The 24094-nt window shown below is 48.8% G+C and overlaps 1 protein-coding gene across 1 annotated transcript in view; it reads left to right on the top strand.

Moving 5' to 3' along the window:
- Positions 1-24094, top strand: part of SYT14 (synaptotagmin 14) — a 166383-nt gene that overhangs the window by 62313 nt on the left and 79976 nt on the right. The window contains 2 exon segments of the mRNA XM_030196104.1: positions 3292-3408; positions 3411-3562. Coding sequence (XP_030051964.1) covers positions 3292-3408; positions 3411-3562 — 269 coding nt within the window.

The following is a 24094-nucleotide window of genomic DNA, read 5'->3' as shown; positions in this document are numbered from 1 at the left end:
GAAGTGCCTTCTTAAAGGGCGGCCTATTACCAACCACGCCCTCTAGTGGCCCTCTAGTCGGGGTATATTTGCGCATTTGGTTGGATGTGAAGAGTTATACCAGCTTTAGAGCTGACAAGTGCTCATGCCTAAATGCCAGAGATGTCCGCATAAATTACAGTAGTCTATAAGTTATACACGTAAGTGTGAGTCCTACCCAGACTCTGCCTATGTGTACGCTTGCCTGTAAAATACATGCTATTTAAGATATGCATCTATTTACAGAATAGCACATAGGTACATTCTTGGCATTTATGAACATATGTGCACATGTGCATAGCTGACACGTGAATGTTAGCGTATACTTTATAGAATTACTCCCAAAGAGTGCACTATTTTGTTTAGTGAAACAATTGAGATTGATTTTAGATCTGTAAGCTCTTTGTTCAGTGCTCTGGAAACTTATGAGTCTTTAAGCAATCCAGAACACTGCTGGTAATGAGCCATGGAAAATGAGTGCTTTTGTTGCCTCATCTGCATGGTCTCCCTAAGGTTGAGGGCACAGTTCAAGATTCTAGTTGCTAGCATTTAAGGTTTTACATTTGAACTGCCCAGTATGTCAGAAAAATAAGATACAATGCTATATCTTGACAAGATATTTGTGTTCTAGTCAGAGGCATCTACAGAAGATTTCCAGCATTGGCACTTGTTAGGAAAGCCTGTTGGAGGGCTAGAACTTTCTTCATTGCTGCCTCTATGCTGTAGAATAGCCTTCCATTTGAAATTCATACTGAATTCATGTCATGTGTTTTGGAGGGAATCTAAAAAGCTGTTTTGTTTTCAGGTGTTTCAGTGTACTGTAGTAAATTTGAGTTGGATTGATGTTTAGATTGGTAGCCACTGGGAGCACCTGGGTGTTTTTTTTCTCCAGTGGCATTAGGTATCAGATATTAGTTGTTTTTATTGTTACTATTTGTATTTGATTTTATTATAAACCATTCTGATTATCACTTCCTTGGAGAGGCATTTGTATATGATTTTATAAATAAATATTTGTTCAAGACAAGATTCTGGTCATAGGAAACCCAAGGTGTTGACCAAATAAATATATATCTATGCACACACCACCACCACCACCACCTCCTCCACCACTGTTTCCTCTAAGCCGAATGGGAGTCCTCCAACTGCATTACACAAGAACATAAGAGTAGCCATACTGGGTCAGTCCAAAGGTCCATCTAGCCCAGTATCCTGTTTTCCAAACAGTGGCCGAGGCAGGTCACAAGTATCTGGCAGAAACCCATTGCTACCAGTAGGGGGTGGTGCTTCAATATTTTGTGTTTCAATTGCTAGGAGAGGCAGGTTCCCTGGAGTCCTGCAGAGCTTGCATGTCCCACACTATTGAAAATGTGATAGTGAAACAGCATCCCTCACGGGCTGGTCTGTAGATTGAGGATTCCTGATCAGTTTAGAGGGAACAGTGATTAGCAGTAGGTATTCTAAAATGTGTTTATAAATCATTATGGACTAATTTTCAAAGTGGCTCTACTGATTATCATTCGCTGAATGGGAAGAAGCCCACAGGAATTGAATGGGCTTCTTCACATTCAGCATGTTGATAATCGGTAGATCCTCTTTGTAAAAGGAGCCCTATGAAACTGAGGTGCAAGGGTGGGAAGAAGAGCAGAGATTCACAAAACTGCAAAAAGACAGTGATAATGATAGAACACAGGAAGACCAATACTTATGCTAACATACAGGCCTCCATCTTTGTTCCAGGTTTGTAGCAATCCTTTCAGCCACCAGGTTAATGGAACTGTTATAAAAATTATTTGGTTTCACCTTGAACTGCTTGTTACAATTTATTAAAGCTTTTCCACATAGAAAGGTCAATTCTTTAATCTAGGCATCTGCATTTACTTGCACAGTATGGGGCCAGATTCTGTAAATAGTGTCTGAAATCTAGACGTGTCTATTATTGCGCCTAGTGCTATTCTATATAACATGCCTAAAGTTAGGCGAGTTGTATAGAATAGCACATAGACCTGGGGAATGCACCTACATTTAGGTGCAGCCATTTACACCACTGAAAACTTGGTATAAATACCCGCACGTAAATGTAGGCATATTCCCCCAAATTCTATAACAGTGAGTGTAAATTCGAGTAATGCCCCTGACATGTCCACATTCCTCCCACGGCCACACCCCCTTTTCAGCTACACATGTTGGAATTTATGTGCGCCTCTCTTTAGAGTATGCGTGAAAAGAAGCACGCGTAAATTCCAACTATTTCCAATTAGTGATGATAATTGGTTATCGACCAGTTATCACTGATTGGCTAGTTACTTAATTGAGTAGCGCAGATAAATTGGCCACATGCACAATTTAACATGCTCTACTTGCCGCTCTTTATATAGAATCCGGCCCTATGCATGTAAATGTCTAGATTACTAGCACTTACCCACATATGTGTGCACATATCCACATAAGTACCAAGAGGGTACCTAAGCACTATTCTGCAAATATCTGCCTTACTTGCATAGTGCATATTTGCAAGAAGGTGAACACAGGGCGGAACATTGGTAGGACATAAGCGGAGCTACCACTTGCATGGGTAATTTTTACAGTATACTGGAAGTGCTTGCGCTTACGCCACCTCTATGGCTGATGTGACTGCAGAGCCTAAATGTTAGGTATGACTACATCGAGTTATGCTTGTAGTCCATAATGGAACCTGGGCGCCCAGGTTCAATTGAAGAATAGGCTCCTAATGGCCTTGGGGTACCTAAATGGAGGTGCCCACTTATAGACTTGCCTATTTGTCACATAGAAAGGGCTTTTATAAAATTATGGGACTGCATATGTGTGTAAATGTACATATACAGAAAGTATGCAACTTCTTTTATGCAGTTTGCATGTAGACATTTCTGGGAGCATGGTTTAGGTGGGAAAGAGGTGGAGTTATGATGTATATATTCAAATATACACCTTTGGAGCAGGTGTAAATTTGTATGTCGGCATTTATGTGTTATTGGGCTGGAACTGGGAGCCTATTTATAAAAGCACACAGAGGTCTATGTGCCATTACACAATAGACTTAAATAGGTGCCTTTCTGGACTTCTCACATAGGCATCCTGTAGTAAAATTATCCCCTCAAAGTATATGTAGTATATTTTATTTTAAATATTGCACAGTCTTGAATTCAGCTTAAAAATGAATTGGTAGAACTAAAAAGTCCTTTTGTGGTGTAGACTTTTGACAGTGAAATTATGAGCAAGAATGATCAGAATTATTGTATGGTTCATTTGCAGCAAACTGCATTCAAAGAATGAGAAGGACACCTCCACTAGATGAATTGCAGCCTCCACCATATCAAGATGATAGTGGTTCGCTACATCTATCCTCTACACCCTCTGAAATTGAAGAAAGTAATGTGAATTTTCTCATGGCAGCAATAGTCCAAGATACTCATACAATAAGTGCCCAAGTGAGGGAAGCACTGGACATGAAATAGAAAGTTTTCATAACAAAGGATATGAAGAGGATGTACCCAGCGATAGCACTGCTGTCCTTAGCCCAGAAGTAAGTGAAAATATTAATTCTTCTCTATCTGGCTCTAAAATCACAACTATTATACTTTTACTAGTAGAAAAGGCCCGCTTCTGTCAGAAATGAAACGAGCACTAGGAAGGCTTTCCTGGGAGTGTGTATGTTTGAGAGAGTGTATGTGAGAGTGACTGTGTGTGAGTGAGAGAGAGAGTGAATGTGCAAGTGTGTGTGTGTGTGAGAGAATGAGTGTGGGTGCGAGTTTGGGTGTGACAGAGAGAGTGTGTGGGTGAGAATGAGTGTGTGCAAGTGCGTATGTGATCCTTGTTTCTGTAGTTGAGGGGGTTTTCCTGGGAGGCTGGCTGTGCCAGGCAATTTGCCATCTGTGCCGTGAGGTTCCTGAGCTATCGTGATGGAGGCTGTCACACTTTGTATACCTCTGTATGTTGTACATAGCTTCCTGCTGTTTTCCTCTGTGTGAGACAGAGGTACCTGGGTTCTGTGTAGAAATTATTCTTCAGTGTTTGTGTGAGGCTCTGTGGCAATGGGCTGTCGCTTCCTGCGTGTCTCTGTAGGTTGCCTGCCTTCACAGTTCCTCCATGCTGTCTGGCAAGCTGCGTTCCCTGTGGGCATTGTTGATGAGCGGTATGGCGATTGTTTTGGGAGGTATGAGCTTGGGGGGGAGGGTTGGGCGATGCGCCGAGGAGGGGTGCAGGACCTACTCGTCGCCATGCGCGCGTTCGCGGTTTTGTTGGTTTTTGTACTCCTGCTCCTCCCCCTGTGTCCGTGGTGGTGCTCCCCCCTCCCCCTGCATCGGTGGCAGTTTTGTGTGCCTTCTGCCTTTCCTGCCCTGCCGTCGACATCTGTCCATGCGACTTGTGGCTTCTGCCTTCCTGGCCCCGCCGGCGACGTCATCGCGAGAGGCGGGGTTGGGATCGCCCGAGCTGTCAGTAGAGCATTGCTCTTGTGGAGTGTAAAAGTAATCCTCTCCATATCCGTCGCCCATCCAGAAGGCTAGTCCAATGACGGTATTTCGCCGCGCCTTCTAGGGGAGGTTCGCCCATTGACAACCTGCCTAACGCGCGGCTCAGCCAATGGCGGGAGAGGAGGCACCGTCGACGTAATCGCGAGAGGCGGAGGAACACGAGGGCGGAGCTACAGGCAACAGGCCAAACCGGATATCTCGGGCGCCTCAAGATCCAGCTGAGGCTTCAATGGAACGTTGGAGGTGCCTTTTATATATATAGATTTTTCTAATAAGGGGGGGAATTTGAAAGCTGTCCACATTAATGTAAGGCTTGTATATATATTTCCCTGTGTTCTCTGCACCAGTTTCAAAGGAAAAATATAAATGATTTTCCATTTGAAATACTGTGCATGTCATTTGCTTTTTGTGCAGGTAGGATTTTCCTTGAAAAGCGAACACCTAGATTTAAAATTGCAGTCTATGAGTTAAATTTACAAAAGTGCAGCCCCAGCCTCAGTTTGAACTCTGCCCCTTTTTCCTTGTTCAAGATTGAGGAATTTAATTTAGTTGTGATTCTTCGTTGTCTCAGAAGAGGTGCGCGCAATGTAATTTGGTGATTTCGATCACGGACCCATACTCTTGGTGCATCAGGTACCTTGGACCTGTCCATGACCCCACTGCTTGTTCTCTCTGTTTGTAAATGCAGGTGAGAACTCAGCATGCGCGGAAAATTCAACAGGAGCAGCTTTTTGGCTCCTCGAAGGCCAATACATCGACTTCAGGACTGGCAGCATCGACCTTCATGGCAGCTCAGACTTCTACATCCACTGGGAGCACACCGGCATCGAGGAGGTCTCCACCTGTCTCGGCATCAGGTGCTGATAGCAGGCCCCAGGATCAATCAGCATCAGGCCCGACACCAAGGGCACGCATGGGTTTTGTTGGCACCTGAGACTGGGACTCTCTGCTTCGGGGGAAGCCCAAAGCACCAGTCTTCTTCAATGCATGGTGCCGAAAGCACCGGGGCTTCGAACCCCCCCCCCCCCCGATACCCGAGAAGTGCCGGCACCAGAAGGAATGCTCCCCCTCCTTGGAAGAAGTGCCAGTGCAGAAGTCACAGAGTGGCCAGGTCCCCGCCATCAGTTCAGCACTAATGCCTCTCAGGCTGCCTTTCCCCCAGCTCCCATGCCTTTGCTTATGTCCGCCTTCGATAAGCGGTTCTGGAGCAGTCTAGAGAGGAGCTGGCGCAGTTACTGCAGGTGCACACTGCTAAATATTGAGGGTGCTTGTGCCACCAGCGGAACAGCTACAGGGCCTGTTGTAAGCCTCTATCGATGCCAATGCAGAGATCTTTGATGCTGTCATGCTGCAGGGTTGTCGATGCATTCAGTACCACTGTTGACATAAGGGGAGGAAGCGTCCCCTGAGCCAGAGACTAGGAATACACCTCGGGACTTTTGGAGGTGTGGACCTTGTATCACCAGGCCAGGTCACTGTAGACTAAATCAGTTGCATCTGAGTAAGCTGAAGAGTCTGATTGGGACTGCTCATGGAATCAGATGAGGATTCACATTATTTCTCAGAGGAGGAATCATGTGGAATACCATCTGACCACTCCCCACTCACTTTCACGGTTTTGTGAGGGAGATGGCTGCGGCCCGTTCCATTTAAGTTGGAGATGGAGGGAGGAGCCTAGGTTGAAGATGTTGTCTGGCCTTGGCTATAAATCCCCTCCTAAGGAAGGAGTCACTGTGCCATTGCACCCTATTCTTACGGACGCACTGTTGAAGAACTAGGAAGCTCCCATCACAAGTGCAGGGTCGCACCTAAGAAGGTGGATATGCAAGTATCATATCCAAAGGCTTTTGGAATCGAAAGGGCACAACTGTCACACCACTCCATGGTAGTCAAATCCGCTCTAAGCAGGCAAAGAGTTCTAGGTTTCATGCTTTAAAACCCTGGGATGAGAGACCAGGACTTTGGATTCGTTTTGAGGAAGACTTTCATACCTCAGTGCTCATTGTCTGTATCCAGTCCTACCAGCTCTACCAGCCCTACATGAGCCTATACTTGTAGTCTTTAGTAAACAGTACACTTAGAGGGGCAAAATGGAAAGATCGTCCAAGTACGAATTAGGGCGTTCTTACGATAACGTCCAAAAATAGACCTGTATAATGGAAAAATAGTGTGGGCGTTTTTCGACAATCGATTATCCCTGTAAGAAAACAATCAAATGACGAGCGCATAAGCGTGACTAAATTGGGCGCCCTAACACGGTCGACTATTGCAGGTGCAAACGACCAAATCACGTGGTGTGAAAAATAATGTACATAGGTGTATCGTAAGTACAATACATGTTGTTCATGCCATCTGGGTACGGAAATATATGAGGAACGCATATATGTGTCAACTACAGACATATCATGCTGCTCCACCCATACTTCCATCATATGTGCCCATCTGAATATCCGGATCTGCATGCACTGTACACCTACTGCTCCACCAAATCTTCCATCATATGTGCCCATCTGAATGTCCGGATCTGCATGCACTGTACACCTACTAAACATGCAGTAAATGCATATTGTGTATATGTGAAAAGGGTCGGGTGGGGTGCGTCATCTATATAAGGCACGTTTCACCTGCAGGCATGTGCACGTCAAAGACGTCTATGCTTACGAGGGCGTCCACGTGCTGATAGCGGCCATATATGGAATGGTCATCCATATATGGAGCTGTGCATGAAACGACGTCCCTCACGCAAGGTCGTCTATATAAGGCACCTCTTTTCCAACACGTGGAAAAATGGCACAACGCAGGGAGCCAAATTTTGGAGAAGAGGAGAGCCTGCTGCTTGTCCGGCTCTGCCTAAGGCACCGCCATCGCCTTTTCATCCAGCACCACCACCTGCCCCCCAGGCTGCAGGCCATGCGAGCCTGGTCCCGCATCCGGGAACGATTGGAAAGGTAAGGTTATGGCCCAACCCCCCTCCCCTCCTGTACCTACACATAAACAGCTCCGTCATCAATGTTACCAGCAGTAACTGGAGTGTCCATGCAAGGATCATGAGTAATATAGGAACATGCACAATCACTAATAATTTGTATGTTATTTAAACGACCATTCCACATCCCTACAAGAATGTATTTCGTTAGGTTACTATCGTCACTATGCTATTAGTGTTATGTGAAAATTTCGTTAGTTATGTGAAGGCCACATTTTCCAACCCCTCTTTGCAGCCAGTGGGTTACAACGCCTCCAAATAGTGCAAGCATGAGACCAATGAAACCTATACCATACTATTAACATGGTCATGATAACACATATAAAGTAGTTTAACAAGCATACATTAGAATGTATACAAACGGTACTGTCTGGCCTCATGCCCACCTCTCTGCCATCATCTGCATAGGAACCAACTCGGTGGCTGCTGTGGGTGCTTCACCACCCCACCCCCAATATCAAATATGTATGGAGGGAGGGGTCATCTCCACTGGGGGTTCCACCCCCCAAAATGTTAAAAGGTGGCTCCTATGATTCACTACCAATGGAGGGGCCCCCCCCCCCCCCAACACTGTAGACCCTCTCTCTCTGGTATGTGAATAGCAAATTAATGTGTGCAGAGGACAAAAAGGACCAACACCCCTGACCCCTGCTCTACAAACTTATATCTTACAGCCGCTTTGGAGTCCACCGGGACCTCGAGTCCTTAAGGAGGCGGTTCCGGCGGGTGAGGCGGGAGAGGCCTGAGCTCATCCGGGCGGTGCGAAGGCACCTCAGGGCTCGCCGTAAGTATTCAAAAACAGGACACCTGTACACATTACTACATACATTTCATGAATAAAGCAAATGTGTTGACAATATCACTTCCCATGTGCCTAATAGCCACCTAGTAAGTAATACCATATCTGTCCCAGATCAAGGATGCAGGTTGCAGGGGTTCTCCCATGAGCATGCTTGCAACGTCCGACCATCCTCCCGAGATGAATGAGATGATATGCCACACTTTACTATTCCCCTTATTGTGGTGGCTGATTACTGTGTCCTGGTACAGCTGCCTGAGGCCCTACTTTTACTGCATGTTATGGCCTAAATCACATAAAAGAATTGTGCTCAACACCCTTCCCACTGCCCCCCCCCCCAATAACTCCTACAACAACTGCCCATCAACCCTCGTTGCATTTCACAATGCAAACATGCTGGTCAGCAATGAATTTGGTATGGCCACATGTCCTGCGTGGTGTGTGTCAGAGGAGGGTCCAGGGTTCTGTTTCATGTCATCTGATGCAGCTCATTCCCCATGGGCATAGGCTACGCCTTACCACACCCTGCCCCATGCCACCCAGCTACTGCACTATGCAAGCCATGTGTATGCACTGATCTCAATCACACTCCTTTTACATACACAGGGCTCCACCAGCAGGAAAGTGAGCGCCAGGATGAGGAGGGCCACCACCCCCAGGAGGAGGAGGAGGAGGAGGAGGAGGAGGAGGAGGAAGAGCAGGAGGAGGGGCACATGGAGGAAGAGGAGGAGCAGGAGCCAGGCCAGGAGGCGGGCCACCAGCAAGAAGAGGAGGAGGAGGACTCGGAGGAGGGAGTCCTCATTATAGACCTGCATGAGGACCCCTCCCCACCTGCAGCACCATCGCCTGGCCCACCTCCATCCCTGGGCCAGCTTCTGTGTCCCCTGGCCCACCTCCATCCCCTGGGCCAGCTTCTGTGTCCCCTGGCCCACCTCCATCCCCTGGGCCAGCTTCTGTGTCCCCTGGCCCACCTCCATCCCCTGGGCCATCTTCTTCCGTGTCCCCTGGCCCACCTCCAGCCTTTGGGCCTGCCACTGGTGCGCCTCCTGCAGCAGCTGGTAGATGGCCAGCAGCAAATTATAGTTGGCCAGCAGCAACTTCTAGTTGGCCAGCACCAGCTGCTGCAGGAGGTGACAGCCCTACGGCAGGGCAATGAGCAGCTCCAGGGCCCACTAAGGGTACTGCTGGGGCTGCTCATTGCCCTGCTACAGAGGGCCTTACTAAGAGGGCGTGGCCGCCCTTAATTTAAATAGGGGGGCCTGTTGGTGTTGTGTGTGTGGGGGGAGGGAGGGAGGGAATTGTTGGGTGTGTGTGTGTGTGGGGGGAGGGAAATGTTGGGGGTTCTGTGGGGGTGGGGGAGGGAATTGTTGGGGTGTGTGGGGAGTTGTGGGGGGGAGGATGGCATTGTTGGGGTTATTTTGTAGGGGTGGGGGTGGGGATGGGGCCAAATAAATTTTTGTTATAATATAACTATCAGGTGTGTGTGTGTTTGTCTCCCTTGTGCATTACATATCACCAAATGGTGCTGTTGAGTTGAGGAGGAGGCAGCAATGCACAGCATTAAATGTGCTGTGTGAATGAGAAGGTGATATGTCTGAGAATGTTGGCCAGACAGAACGCCACCTGTTCATTCCAACCTGCATGGCCCATATGTGCAGGGGGGGGGGGGGAGGCTGGATGGATATTTGTGTTCATTAATAAAAATGGCCAGCCAGCATCTTCTCTCCCTTCCCCCTCCCTCCCCTCCACCATACTGACCCACAATACAGAGTGCCATCAATAAGAGATTAATAGTGTACCAGTGTGATCTGCCAGGTACACACTTCCACATAACTCCAGGTACCACATACAAAGTGTTTGCTGTGATGGACACATATCCTTACCCACAAGCCACATTGGTGGGTGGGGGGGGGGGGGGCAAGAAGGACCTACAATACAAACAGCTGGCTCATATTTTCACATTGAATACATCAGCTATGGTATATAATGCTGAGGAGCAAAAGGGAAACAATGGGAAACCCAATAGATGGATGGTTACTTCATCACAGTTGCAATGTAATACTTGTGTTAGGGAAGGCCACAAATAAAAATGGTGCTCATTATTTGCAGGTGTGATCACACTTTCTCCAGTAGTCGATCAAGGTGTGTTACATTCAAGTATTCTGGGTTTGTGTCAAACTTTGTCGCTGAACTGACTTGCCTTAGGTGGGATTTGAACCAGCAACCTTATGATTATAAGGCTGGTGCTCTAACCACTAGGCCACAGCAGCCATCAGGCTTTAGCCACCACCAGTTACTTTGGGTTGGTACCTGTACACACACCCCTTTCCCTCACCACCACGTCATAGGCCTCAGTGGCACTACCTGTAGCCACCTCTATCATTTTGTCCAGGCTACCGATTAAAAACAATGTAATGTGCATGTTCCCTACCCTACTACTACCTATGGAGCAATTTAGGAAGGTGGTCCATAATGTGCTATACACATCGATTGCATTAATCATTCTCCCCTCCCCCGCCTATGGACCTTGAGAATGGGTGGCCACTTCATAAATGGGGACTGGGGTACACCACATAAACAAGGAAGATGGAACCTACCGGGAACCAATACAGCACCTCCAACCGCTGGACCACACCACTGAGGACCTGCCAACCCCACAGTACAGTGCACAGGAACCTGGTGAAAACAGAGCTACCTAACATCTGACTCCAGACTACATACATACAGTGAATGCACACTCCTTGACTATGAGCACAAAGAGAAGAGGTGGCAGACAAACGAGAGCTTACCATGAACGTCTGTTTCAAGACTGTGTAGTGCGCCTTTTATCTTCTGGAACATTAGCTGCACATCTCCCTGATTGAAATGACCCTTACCGAGGGGTGCTTGATTTGGGGGTGTGTAGCAAATTCGTGGCCCCCACACATGCCTGCTACAACCAGGCAGAGAGAATGGGAGAAAGGAAGGGAGCATCAGGCGATGTGGAAGACAGGAAACGGAAGGCGTGGTGGCTGAGGGCCAACAATAATTCCCCCCCCCCCTAAATACACAGGTGTACCCAAGCATGCTAAGTGAGGGTAAAACCCTGTAACTGATTATTACGAACATCGGGCAAGGTCTCAGTGCAGGAAATGGCAGGTAAAATGGCAATGAAGAAAGGGAAGGCAGGTGGAGACGCCCATACTTATCTACTCATAATCGAAACCATGTGTTCCTAATCGCTATCTGAGCTGGGCACGCTTAGGAATTATGTGTATAATTGAAAAAGTAGCGCCCAAATCAGAAACGCCTATTCCCCCGTCTCAATGGGCGTTCTTGGCGCCTATATAAACGCCCACTCCGTATTTTCGAAAACACCATTGGTACAATGCCACCACGCATGCCGCCGACCCGGAAGGGTAATTTTCTCGAGGCAGAGGTGGAGCTCCTGGTACAAGAAATTGTACAGCGGCACCGGAGTCTGTTTGCTCCCACAGGGCAGAGGCTGGCAGCAACAGTAAAGCAGCGGGAATGGGAGGCAGTACGGGACAGCCTGAATGCTGTCTTCCATGCTGGGAGAGACGTGGAGGACTGCAAGAGGAAGTGGCGGAAGCTGAGGAGGGATGTTCGGAGGAAGGCGGGGGCCAATCCCCCAGGCAATGATACTGCCAACCTTACACCCATCGAGCTGATGGTGTACTCCCTCCTACCCAGGAGGGCATCCACGGGATTGGCTCCATGGACACTCGGGCCAGGCTGAGGACTCGGGTAGGTGTTTCATTATGCAGTTGGGGTATCTGTTGTGCTGCAGTACACTTGTGTTATAGAAGTTGGGGTCAGGGGGAGGGAGGTGAGGAGGGGGGCAGGAGGAGGGAGGTAGGTGGAGGTGGGGGTGGGGGGGGGAGTATCTCTGGCTGTCTTTCTGTATATTAACAGGCCACCTTTATGATGCTGTTGTGACCTGGTAACCCTACTCACTAGCTCTCTACCCTTACTCCCTATCCCTACCATTGTGATTGGGTTTCCTCTTACTTGTCCTGTGTGCCCATTTATAGAATTAATTGTAAGCTCTATTTGAGTAGTGGTAGTGGTCGTGTGTTATAGGAGCAAGCAGACAGGGTGGGTGCTGTGTGTGTGTGTGAGCACCCCCAATATTGAGGAAAGATCATGTAGCTGTGCAGGGAGGAGTGTTGGTCACTGGGCTTAGCACCCCAATACTACTTTCCAGTTGGCTCCTATGGGTGTGTGTAGGTTACTACTGTGGCAGAACTCTGGGGGCCGTCCTTCCCTACTACTCCCTCCTATTTTCCCATTTTACCAAACTGTGCCTAGTTCCTCCTGTGACCTCTGTGCTCTACTGAGTGAGGGACACATGCATTCAACTGAAGGAGCCTGTAATGGGGTCATAAAGCAGTTCTATGCAGTTTAGCAAGTCAGTAGTAACACAACACATGCTGCAATGTTCAATTTAAAATTATACAACTAACAGCTTGTGCACAACGTTGTGAGTGGTGTCCTTCTCGTGGCTGCTCATCCACACTCTACCCAGCTGCCTGCGGGCCTCTTCTTTTGTACCCGTGTCAATTCCATTTCTCCTCACCATCTCTTTGCTGGGTCATCAGGTTGGGGGACATACCAATGTATGAATGCTGAAAGACAAAAGTGGGTTATTTGCACCAACACTATTCCTCTCTTGTGCTATACAGGTGAAGACTCAGAGGAGGCTGGCCCTAGTGGCCTGCAAGGCCAACGCCCTACACCATCCGTCCAGCCTCAACCTCCACAGCCTGCAGTCCAGCCTCCACCACCTGCACCAGCTGTGCATCCTCCGCGTCCACCACCACCTGCACCAGCTGTCCAGCCTCTACCACCAGCTGTCCAGCCTCTGCCAGCACCACCACCACACCTGCACCCCCGCCTCCGCCAGCACCACCACCACCACCTGCACCGGCTGTCCAGCCTCTGCCAGCACCACCACCACCACCTGCACCGGCTGTCCAGCCTCTGCCACCACCACCACCACCACCTGCACCGGCTGTCCAGGCTCTGCCACCACCACCACCACCTGCACCAGCAGAGGCCGCACCTCCAGCACCGGAGGACTTTGGTGAGGAGGAGGAGGGCCCAGCTCCCCGCCAGAGGCCATCGCCCAAAGGAGGCAACTCCTGCGGCTGGCCACGGAACTACTCCGCCACAACGTGCGCTTGGAGGAGTACCGCCAGCAGAAACTGGAGCTGCAGCGCCAAGCACTGGAGGCACAGCAGCGAGCACACCAAGAACTCCTCCAGGCGCAACGTGAAGGCCACCAGGAGGTGCTCCAGCAACTGAGACGGCTGGAGCAGAGCATCCAACACCTGCACCCTCAGGGCACCGCGCCTACTCCAGCCCCCGTGCTGCTGGAGCAGCCCCTGCCATCAACCTCCTCCTCCACTGACCACCAGCAACCACCAGCTAAGAGGTGGGCATTGCGCTCCTCAGCCTCCGCACCCACTCCTGCTGTCTCCCATTCTGGGTCCTGTGGCCAGACCACTACAACCAAGAGGTGGCCCGAATTTCCACGTGCAGCCGAAGCCGCAGGCTGCCGTGGGGATAGGAGGAGGACACTGGAAGCAGCAGCTCCGAAGAGGGGGAAGAGACTTCCGTGCAGCACCAGCTGCAAAGGAAGGCGTGGAGGGGTAGGAGGGACGGGGGAAGGGAAGGGGAAAATGATGGGACATGCTGTAGGGTGAGGGTTGGTGGGAGGGGGTGGGTGGGGGGGGGGGGTGGTGGTGGTGGTGGTGGGGTTCACCAAACACATATGCACTGTATGTAAAAAATAAATGCTCACTTACATTCACCTAAAACTTGTTTCAATGAGTCTTTCTTGCTCTTATGCCAAGCTGGTAGGCATTGAGCTCTGCTCTGTGGGCTGGGGGTGGAGGGGCTCCTCTTCCAGCTCATCTGGGGCCTCTTCTGGTGGTGGCTTGGCTCCTCTGGGAGAGGCTGTCCTCTGCGCTGGGCCAAATTGTGTAACATACAGCACGCCACAAAGATCTTGGCCACCTTTTCTGGACTGTAGCAGCTCTCCTCCAGACCGGTCCAGACAGCGGAAGCGGTTTTTCAATAAACCAAAGGTGCGCTCAATGATCCCCCGGGTGCTGCGATGTTTCCTGTTGTAGGTTTCTTCTGGCCCTGGTTGTGGGTGGATCAGGGGGTCATGAGCCATGTCCTCTGCGGGTAGCCTCGGTCACCTTTGCAGAAAAGCAGAATGATAGATGAGTGTGTATCGCTTGGAGCAGGTACAGGGGGGGGGGGGATTTGGATAGTGGGTTGTGGTGGAGGAAGCCAGGGCGGAGGGTTGCCCAGTGGAGGAGGTCTAGTATGGGTGGTATATGCATGTTGCACTTACCTAGTCCATCCACCAATGAACTCCCCTCTCGAACCTGCGGAAGATGCCCGAGTGCTGTAGGATGTAGGCATCGTGGCTGGAGCCGGGGTACCTGGCACACACGTCTAATATCTCCCCCTGGGCATCACATACAACTTGCATGTTCATAGAATGAAATGCCTTCCTATTTCTGTAGGTGGCTTCGTGTGCCCGGGGGTCTGAGGGCTACGTGTGTGCAGTCTATCACACCGATGACCGAGGGGAATCTAGCAACAGCATAGAAGGTGGCCATGTTGTTGTGCAGAGCCTGGGGGGTGGTGGGGAAAGTGATGTAGTGTGAGGTGTGAGTTATGAAGGCATCCAGGAACTGGGTGAGACAGTGTGAAATAGAAGCCTGGGTGAGGCCTGTGTAGCAGCTAATACGGATTGAAAACTGCCAGTGGCCAGGACAGAGAGAGCGGAAGTGATTTTGAGGTGGGCAGGGATGGGGTTATTCCTACGTGTCTGGGGCTGAAGGAGGGGTTTCAGCTGCTCACACAGCTGACGAATGGTGGCCCTATCAAACCTGAACCTTGTTAGACACTGCTGGTCAGTGAGTTGTAGGAAGGTGGTGCGGGGCCTAAACACTCGGGGCCGTGAATACCTCCTGCGGTGGGTGGCCTCTTCGTGTAGCATGAATGCCACAAGTGCATTAAGTGCATCCATATCCCCACCACCAGTGCAAGTATTAGGACTAGTAGTCAAACAGCAACACACAGATCTGTCACTTCCAGGCACTACGCCCCTCTGGCCACCCACCGCCAAACAGTACAGGCACACAGAGACAAACGGAGGTCAGGGAATACAGTATACACGTGGGAAGAGTGAATGGGGAGGGATAGGGGGAGAGGGAGGGGAAGGGGCGATAGAGCAAAGGAGTAGGAGTAAGGAACGGTGAAAGGGTAAGACACAAAAAGAGGCAGGGCACACAGACGACCGTCACAGGTACTGAACACGCTCGGCTTTCTCTCTGCAACCACACTTCAGCTCTTCCACCAACAAATCGCCACTCTCAACTACACACAATCGCTAATGAGTCTAAAGACGCTTTCCCCCTTGCTCTGGTCGCTTTTATTTCGGGTCCATCATATTACGCCCATCTTCCCGCTCAACCAGAGCCCTTTCGCTATTCGTTATACGTTGTACCCGTCCACGTCGTATCAACCGCCCCTAACACGCCCCCGACACGCCTCTTATTTGGGCGTTTTTACGTCCACGTACGAGCGACACGGACGCACTGAAACATTGCTTTCGATTATATGGATTTACTCGTTTTTTGTGAGATTAACGTCCATCTCTCCCCGATTTAGGTCGGCTCTTGGGCGTGTTTTTCTCGTTCGATTATAGCAGGTTAGTCTGGTGGACTCTCCCCAATGGAGCAGGTCACAGAGCTTTGCCAGCTGACCAGCAAGCAGATAGAGTATAAGCATTATTTGACCATGGGTGCCTATAACACTTTTGATATTGTGTCTAGACTCTCTGGCATGGGTGCGGGGATGCGCAGACTCTCATCGGCTATGTGTCTGTGACCTCAAACCTGCGGTTGCGGTTAGTGGATGTACCATGCTGAGAAGACAATCTTTTGGAGTAAAGGTGGAAGAGGTCACTGACCTCATTAAGAACATATAGACACCATCCACACTGTGTCTTGGCATCCTCCATCGGCATCTTCTTCAACAAGAAGATTTTGAGCAGGCCTAGGCAGTGTCCTTATAACTCGCAGAGGCGTAGGTTCCCACCTCTACTTGTTCTGCTCAAGCTACTAGGCCCAGCATCCCAGGCCTCGCAAACACCGTTCCAAGAAGACCCAGCTGGCTCCCCAGTCAAAGCAGGGTATGGGCTCTTAGCTGGCTTCAGCAGAACATAGCTTCACAAAAGGTAACCATCCCAGGACAGCTTACCGGTAGGGGGGGAGGCTACATTTTATCATCATATATGGCCCCTTTTAACCTCTGACTGATGGGTTCTTCCAAGTAGTCCATCTCACACTTTGAATTGGTGTCAAAGACCACTAAATTGCCCACCGAGAGCATCTTTCATTAGCTCTCAGCACAAGCAAGTACTTGTAGAGCAAATATCCGCCCTTCTACAGGCCAAGGGGTCGAATGTGTGCCACCAGGGGAAGAAGGAAGAATTCTATTTCATGTACTTCATTGTGCTCAAGAAAATGGAAGGATTCTGGCCTATGCTAGACCTAAGGACCTGAACAAAATTCCTGGTCAGAGAAAAGTTCAGGATTTCCCTGGGCACTCTTCTCCCTCTCATTCAGAAAATGATTGGCTATGCTATCTGGATTTAAAGTATTCCTGTACCCACGTATTGATAGTTCCCAGGCATAGGAAGTATCTCAGATTCCGAGTAGGGAACACTACTACCAGTATCATGGTCTGCTATTTGGCCTAGCATCCGCTCACAGAGTGTTTACCCACTGTTTGGAGGTAATAACAATGTATCTACACAGACTGGGGGTGCATGTGTTTCCCTACCTAGATGATTGGCTGGTCAAGAGCACATCGCAGGACAGAGCAACAGAGTCAACGCGGCTAACTATTCAGGTGCTGGAACTACTGGGATTGTCAGCAATTATCCCAAGTCCCACCTCCACCAGTTCGCCAATTGGAGTACATAGGAGCCCTGTTAAACACACTGCAAGCTCAGGCCTTCCTTTCCCCAAGAGAGGGAAGATACCTTAGTAACATGTGCCTTGCAGTTCCGCAGCAGCAAGCAGTTTCGTCTCGGCACATGTTTGAGATTGGTGGGCCACATGGCCTCCACGTGCATGTCACTCCCATGACAAATCTCCACCTGAGAGCAGCCCAGTGGATCTTAGCTTCCCAGTGGTCTTAGGCAACGGGAACCTAACGGATGTCATTTGCATTCCTCCAGAGTTGGTTACGTTCTTCTCTGGTGGACAATCAGGTCCAATTTTACTCAGGGAACTACCATTTCAGAGAAAAAGTGATGTTTGTCACCATACTGGCCTGTCCTGCCTGTCCTCTCCGCTCCCCCCTCTTCATGCATTAAAATCGAGTGGTGGGTGGGGCACAGGTAAGGTAGCGTCGTGGCAAACATCACTGGAGAAAGGCCCAGTGCCTCACTGTACATCAGACCTCAGAATCAGCAGCCCAAAACATGCCTACATGCTGCACTGGATCACTTGCTGCACTGTCAAGGTTCGGCAGCATCCTCGTGTCCGGTTCCTTTACCAGACCTCCTGACAGGATGATATGCAGCAGTCATGTGCAGCAGCAGCTGCAGGTGAGGTGATGTCAGACGCTGGCTTTCTTCTGATTGAGCCCAAACTTCTGGTCCCAGCTCATCTGTTTTGGGACCAGAAGTTTGGGCCAATCAGCTGCAAGCCACATCTGAGGGGAAGAAACAAAGGTTAAGAAAAAATACTTTTTTTCACTTGTACTTTATAAGTACAAAGATACAGCTTATTTGTAATGAGGTTATAAGTAAAAGTATTGGAAAGAAATATAACTCATTACAAGTAAAAGTACTGGACAATTGTATTTTTGTACTGCAACTTTGTTACTACCCTTCTCTGTCATATACACACACTGAAAGAATGAAAGAGGAGGTTTTTGACCACATGAATGATAATTGAGTCACTATATGCAATCCAGGATATTGCCCTGCAAGATCAGAGCCATTGGGGTAATGCTGTGACTACTGAGGCTCTCACTCACTCTGATGCCAGTCACCACGTGATACTATTGTTCTCGTCTCACCGGGTACTGGTGCACCCTCCCACATCCGTGTCTCATATGCAGCGAATCCATATTTTCTTTAAAATCCCTCTCCAGCTGCAGGAATAAAGAAAAGATCTTCCTGAGCAAACTTTCCAGCCTCTACCTGCCTCATAAGCAGGGTCACTGAGAGACTGAGCTGGGCCGGGGGCAGAATCGTCATCACCCGCCGCCGCCCCTTCCAAATTATCACCGCCACTGCCTGACCGAAGTACCTTGGCTGCCCTGCCAGCTGCAGGCAGCTCGGCTCCTTCCTCTGCCCAGCATTGCCTGCCTCTGCGGCTGCTTTCCTCAGCTCGCACATGCTCAGTCTCAAAACTGAGCATGCGTGGCCTGAGGGCCCAGCAGCTGCTAGGCAGCAATGCAAAGGGGGCCTGGCTCCAGAGTTTTCTCTCTCCTGCTCCTGTCAGGACCCGATCACCTGGGTCCCAGCAGGAGAGAGAGACCCCTGCGCCACCCCCCCTCCCGTGGCCTGATCCCTGGGAATTTTGCCCCCCCCCCCCCCCGCCCCCCTCTCAATGGCTATGCTCATAAGTACTCTCCCCAAAGCCAGCCAGGGCCTCTCAATCTTTTGAACCTTCCCGTCCCCCCCATCCCCCGATCTGGAAGCTCCTCCCAGTTTACCTTTCAGCTTATGTCTGTCATACAGCAACAGCAGCGTTACAGAGAAGTTGGCTGTGTCAGCCCTAGAGTCTCCTTTCTGCAGGCAGGTGAGGAAACAGGAAATTAACATCACAGAGGCACCTGTGGCTCCCCCCTTTCTGACACTTATGGACGACTAGCAGGTATGCCGTACTGGTGTGTACTGGCACAGAAAAATCCTGGTATGGTCTCTCCTGAGAAAAGCCTGGAGAAACTGAGCATTACAGTTTGAAATGGTTGGCTTGCGATGCATGTTTGAAATGATCCAGTGGCAAAGAATGCAGGGTGCACTAGCAGGGCCTGTCCCTCATCCAAGCAGCGGCTCTAGGTCTCCTGTAGCTGGTTGCACAGGTGGCAGTATGGTCTTCTTATTAATCCTGAATTGCACATACATTTCTCCTCTGTCATGTCTATGAACTGTGCTCTAGGCTTGTCCTGTCCTCATCTCTAAGCAGCATCCAGGCTAATCTTGAAGCAGCAATAAAGAGTGCATCAGGGTTCACATGCTGCATTTTACAATTAATACAGCAACCTTCCCCTCTCCTTTGGTTATATTCAGTGATTCTCATGTATTTATAGGAACAATGAAAAATAAATACAATTTAAATGAAAGAGAGAGAGACTTTGTTTATTGCTGGTCGTTTCTGGTCCAGGGGAAATTGAAGATGCCAGGGGAGAGAGATGCTGATTAGAATGGGGGGGGGGGGGGGGGGGGGGGGGGGGAGGAGGAGGAAAACGTACGTACGTGCATAAAGAAAATGGGAGTGAAAGAAAATGTTAGCTAGAAGGGGGGATGAGAGGGAGAAACTAGATGGAAGAAGGAAGAGAGAGAAAGAAAATGCTGAATGGAAAAGGTAGAGGAGAGATGTGGAAGAGGGAAATGAGAGGGGGAGACACTGGATGGCAGGAGGAGAATGAGAGGGGAAATGCTGGATGGAAGTGGGAGAGAAGGAGAGACACTGGATGGAAGGGGAGAAGGGAGGGAGACACTAGATGAAGGGGAAAGAGATATATGAAGGGAGAGGTGTGAGGAGACACTGGATGTATGGCAGGAGGAGAATGCGAGGGGAAACACTGGATGGAAGGGGAAAGATGGAGAGACACTGGATAGAAGGGAGAGAGAGAAAGAGATATTAGAATGGAAGGGGAGATGGAGTGGAAACGCTGGACGGAAGGGGATAGGGAGAGGGGGGAACACTGGATGGAAGGGGAGAGAGAGATGTATAGAGGTAGAGGAGAGAGGAGATGCTGAATGGAATGGGGGAGAGGAGATGCTGGATGGGAGAGAGAGGGGGAAGAAACTGGATGGAAGAGGGAGAGACATGCTGAATGGAAGGGGAAAGGGAGAGGAGATGCTGGATGGAATGGGGGGGAGAGAGAAGGAAGACAGTGGATGGAAGGGGAGAAAAAGAGGGGAGACACTGGATAGAAGGGGGAGAGGGATAGAGTTAGTGAAAGATGGGTATATGAGGGAGGGGAATGGGGGGACCAGGGAAAAGATAGAAAGCTATGGGTAGATGTATTTTTTTGTTACATTTGTACCCTGTGCTTTCCATGGGGCAATGGAGGGTTAAGTGACTTGCCCAGAGTCACAAGGAGCTGCCTGTGCCTGAAGTGGGAATCGAACTCAGTCCTCAAGACCAAAGTCCCACCACCCCTAACCACTAGGCCACTCCTCCACTCCTGTGAAAAGAAGGAAATTGAAGACTGGATAGTAAGAGTGAATGAAGAGAGGAAGAAAAATAAATAAAAGAAAACTGCCTACCTGTTTTCTTGTACCCCCTTGCCAGTCAGGTTTCAGGATATTCCGCAATGAATATGCATGAACTTGGTCTGCATACAGTGCCTTCATTATATGCAAATCTCATTCATGCATATTCATTGTGGTATCCTAAAAACCTGACTGGCAAGGGGGTACAAGAAACAGGTAGGCAGAAGACTTACCAAAATCCAGCATGGAACAAAAAAGAAAACAAATCGCCACAAAAATTCCATAAAGAGCAAACTTACCACTTGAAAAAATATAAGTAGTCAGACACAGCCGCGTTTTGCCCTCCTAAAGGGTTAAGTACATAAGTATTGCCATACTGGGACAGACCAAAAGTCCATCAAGCCCAGCATCCTGTTCCAACAGTGGCCAATCCAGGCCACAAATACCTGGCAAGAACCCAAAATAATACAAAACATTTTATGCTGCTTATCCCAGAAATAAGCAGTGGATTTTCCCCCAAGTCATTTTAATAATGGTCCATGGACTTTTCCTTTAGGAAGCTGTCCAAACCTTTTTAAACCTGCTAAGCTAACCGCCTTTACCACATATGCTGGCAACGAATTCCAGCGTTTAATTACATGTTGAATGAAGAAAAATGTTCTCCGATTCATTTTAAATGTACTACTTTGTAGCTTCATTGAATGCCCCCTAGTCCTAGTATTTTTGGAAAGAGTAAACAGATATTCCCATCTAACCTTTCTACTCCACTCATTATTTATAGACCTCTATCATATCTCCCCTCAGCCGTCTTTTCTCCAAGCTGAAGAGCCCTAGCCGCTTTAGCCTTTCCTCATAGGGAAGTTGTCCCATGCTCTTTATCATTTTCGTTGCCCTTCTCTGTACCTTTTCTAATTCCACTATATCTTTTTCAGATGCAGTGACCAGAATTGGATACAATATTCAAGGTGTAGTCGCACCATGGAGCGATACAAAGGCATTATAACGTCCTCATTTTTGTTTCCATTCTATTCCTAATAATACCTAACATTCTATTTGTTTTCTTAGCCGCTGCAGCACACTGAGCAGAAGGTTTCAACGTATCATCAATGATGACACCTAGATCTGTTTTCTTGGTCGGTGACTCTAACGTGGAACCTTGCATTACGTAGCTATAATTCAGATTCCTCTTTCCCACATGCATCACTTTGCACTTGCTCATATTAAATGTCATCTGACATTTAGACACCGAGTCTCCCAGTCAGGCTACGTCAGGGGCTTGAAAGAACCAATCCAGTGATGCAGTTTACTCACAGTTAACTGCAGATCAGAGGTTGTGCCCCACTGGCAACGAGTCTCCCTGTACTGAGATTAGCAGTAGGGCCGAGCTGGCAGAATGGTGTACAATGCCCTCTTTCAGCAACATTCAAGGTATGACTAAGTGCTGTAACGTGGCTAACACATGAAAGGGATCGAAACTGTCTTACAAAAATGGCCACTACCTCATGGACTACCGGAAACAAAACAGGGCACACTCTGACCCAGTAAGCAGAGGGAAAAGCACCATGGGAGTAAGCCTACCAACTACCAACATCATGAGCATTTAACATAAGCTAGTGGAATCACGGAGCCCAATACCCTACACCCACCACAATGCATTGCTGATGTGACTCTGCAGTGCCCTTAACAGAAAAGGTGTCACACTCATCCGAGACCCACTTCAGAACCAGGGAAAGGCTGTCAGAGGATAGAACAAATTCTGCTGTCATGGAGGTGGGTATGGCATTTGAGGTTGGCATACAGGCTGGGAAAAAAAGTTTGTAAATTGTTTTTTTTTTGGTGGGAGGGGGTTAGTGACCACTGGGGAGTCAGGGGAGGTCATCCCCAATTCCCTCCGGTGGTCATCTGGTCAGTTGGGGCACTTTTTTGGGACTTGGACCTGAAAAAAAGGGTCCAAAATAAAGCGGACCAAATTCTCGTCAAAAACGCCCTTCTTGTTTTGATTATCAGCTAAAGACGCTCATCTCTCCTTGGCCGATAACCACGCTCCAGTCCTGCCTTCGCCACGCCTCCGACACGCCCCTGTGATCTTTGTTCGTCTTCGTGACGCACTGCAGTTGTCGCCAAAAATCAGGTTTCGATTAAATCGATTTGGGTGCCCACAGGAAAAGGACGCCATCTCCCGATTTGGGTCAAAATATGGGCGTCTTTCACTTTCGATTATGAGCGGATAGTAACATAGTAAGTGTCGGTACAATTGCAACTTTGAACAATGTACCACTGGATTGGCAAAATGTTATACTTTTAAATAAATAATGTACCAAAGAAGGCAATCAGCTATCATCACGCCAGGTGCCGGTTAGCTTCCGTGGCCCAAACTACAGGAGAGATGACAGAGGGTCTTTCCAAGTGAACAGTTAAAGGCCTTTCTGATGTGTTAATGTGTCAGTAATGACAACTGTGGTTCTGTCTTTGCACTGGATAGATAATTATTAATTTTCCAGTGTTCTATTCCATATTTTCAATGGAGAGGATTAGCTACACAATATTCATTAACTGCAGTCAACAATAGTTTATTTATATCAGCGGATTGCTTAGATTGAAGATTTGGTTATGTATCCATAGTGCCTTTAATACATGTTGGATAGCTCTTTTCACCTTAAAAACCTGTGTATTAGTCTGTGGATCACTACATGAAGAGCTAAAGTATTTAGGGGTCCTTTTACTATGCACATCCTACACACATCAATTAAGACCAAGTCTGTAAGAGTTCATCTTAGTGCGATTAGTGCATACCATTATCGTGTGGAAGGTAAGCCGATCTTGGGACAGCCTTTAGTTGTTCGCTTCATGAGAGGTTTGCTTTTGTCAGAGCCCCCTATCAAGCCGCCTACTGTGTCATGGGATCTCAATGTCGTTCTCACCCAGCTGTTGAAACCTCCTTTTGAGCCACTGGATTCTTGCCATCTGAAGTACTTGACCTGGAAGGTCATTTTCTTGGTGGCAGTTACTTCAGCTCGCAGAGTCAGTGAGCTTCAAGCCTTGGTAACTCATGCTCCTTATACCAAATTTCATCATAACAGATTAGTCCTCCACACTCACCCTAAGTTCTTGCCGAAGGTGGTGTCGGAGTTCCATCTTAACCAGTCAACTGTCTTGCCAACATTCTTTCCCCGTCCTCATACCCGCCCTGCTGAACGTCAGCTGCACACATTGGACTGCAAGCGAGCATTGGCCTTCTACCTGGAGCGGACACAGCCCCACAGACAGTCCGCCCAATTGTTTATTTCTTTTGATCCCAACAGAAGGGG

The sequence above is a fragment of the Microcaecilia unicolor genome, chromosome 3 (genome assembly GCF_901765095.1).
Source record: "Microcaecilia unicolor chromosome 3, aMicUni1.1, whole genome shotgun sequence".
NCBI lineage: Eukaryota > Metazoa > Chordata > Amphibia > Gymnophiona > Siphonopidae > Microcaecilia > Microcaecilia unicolor.
This window is presented reverse-complemented; position numbering and strand designations above follow the sequence as displayed.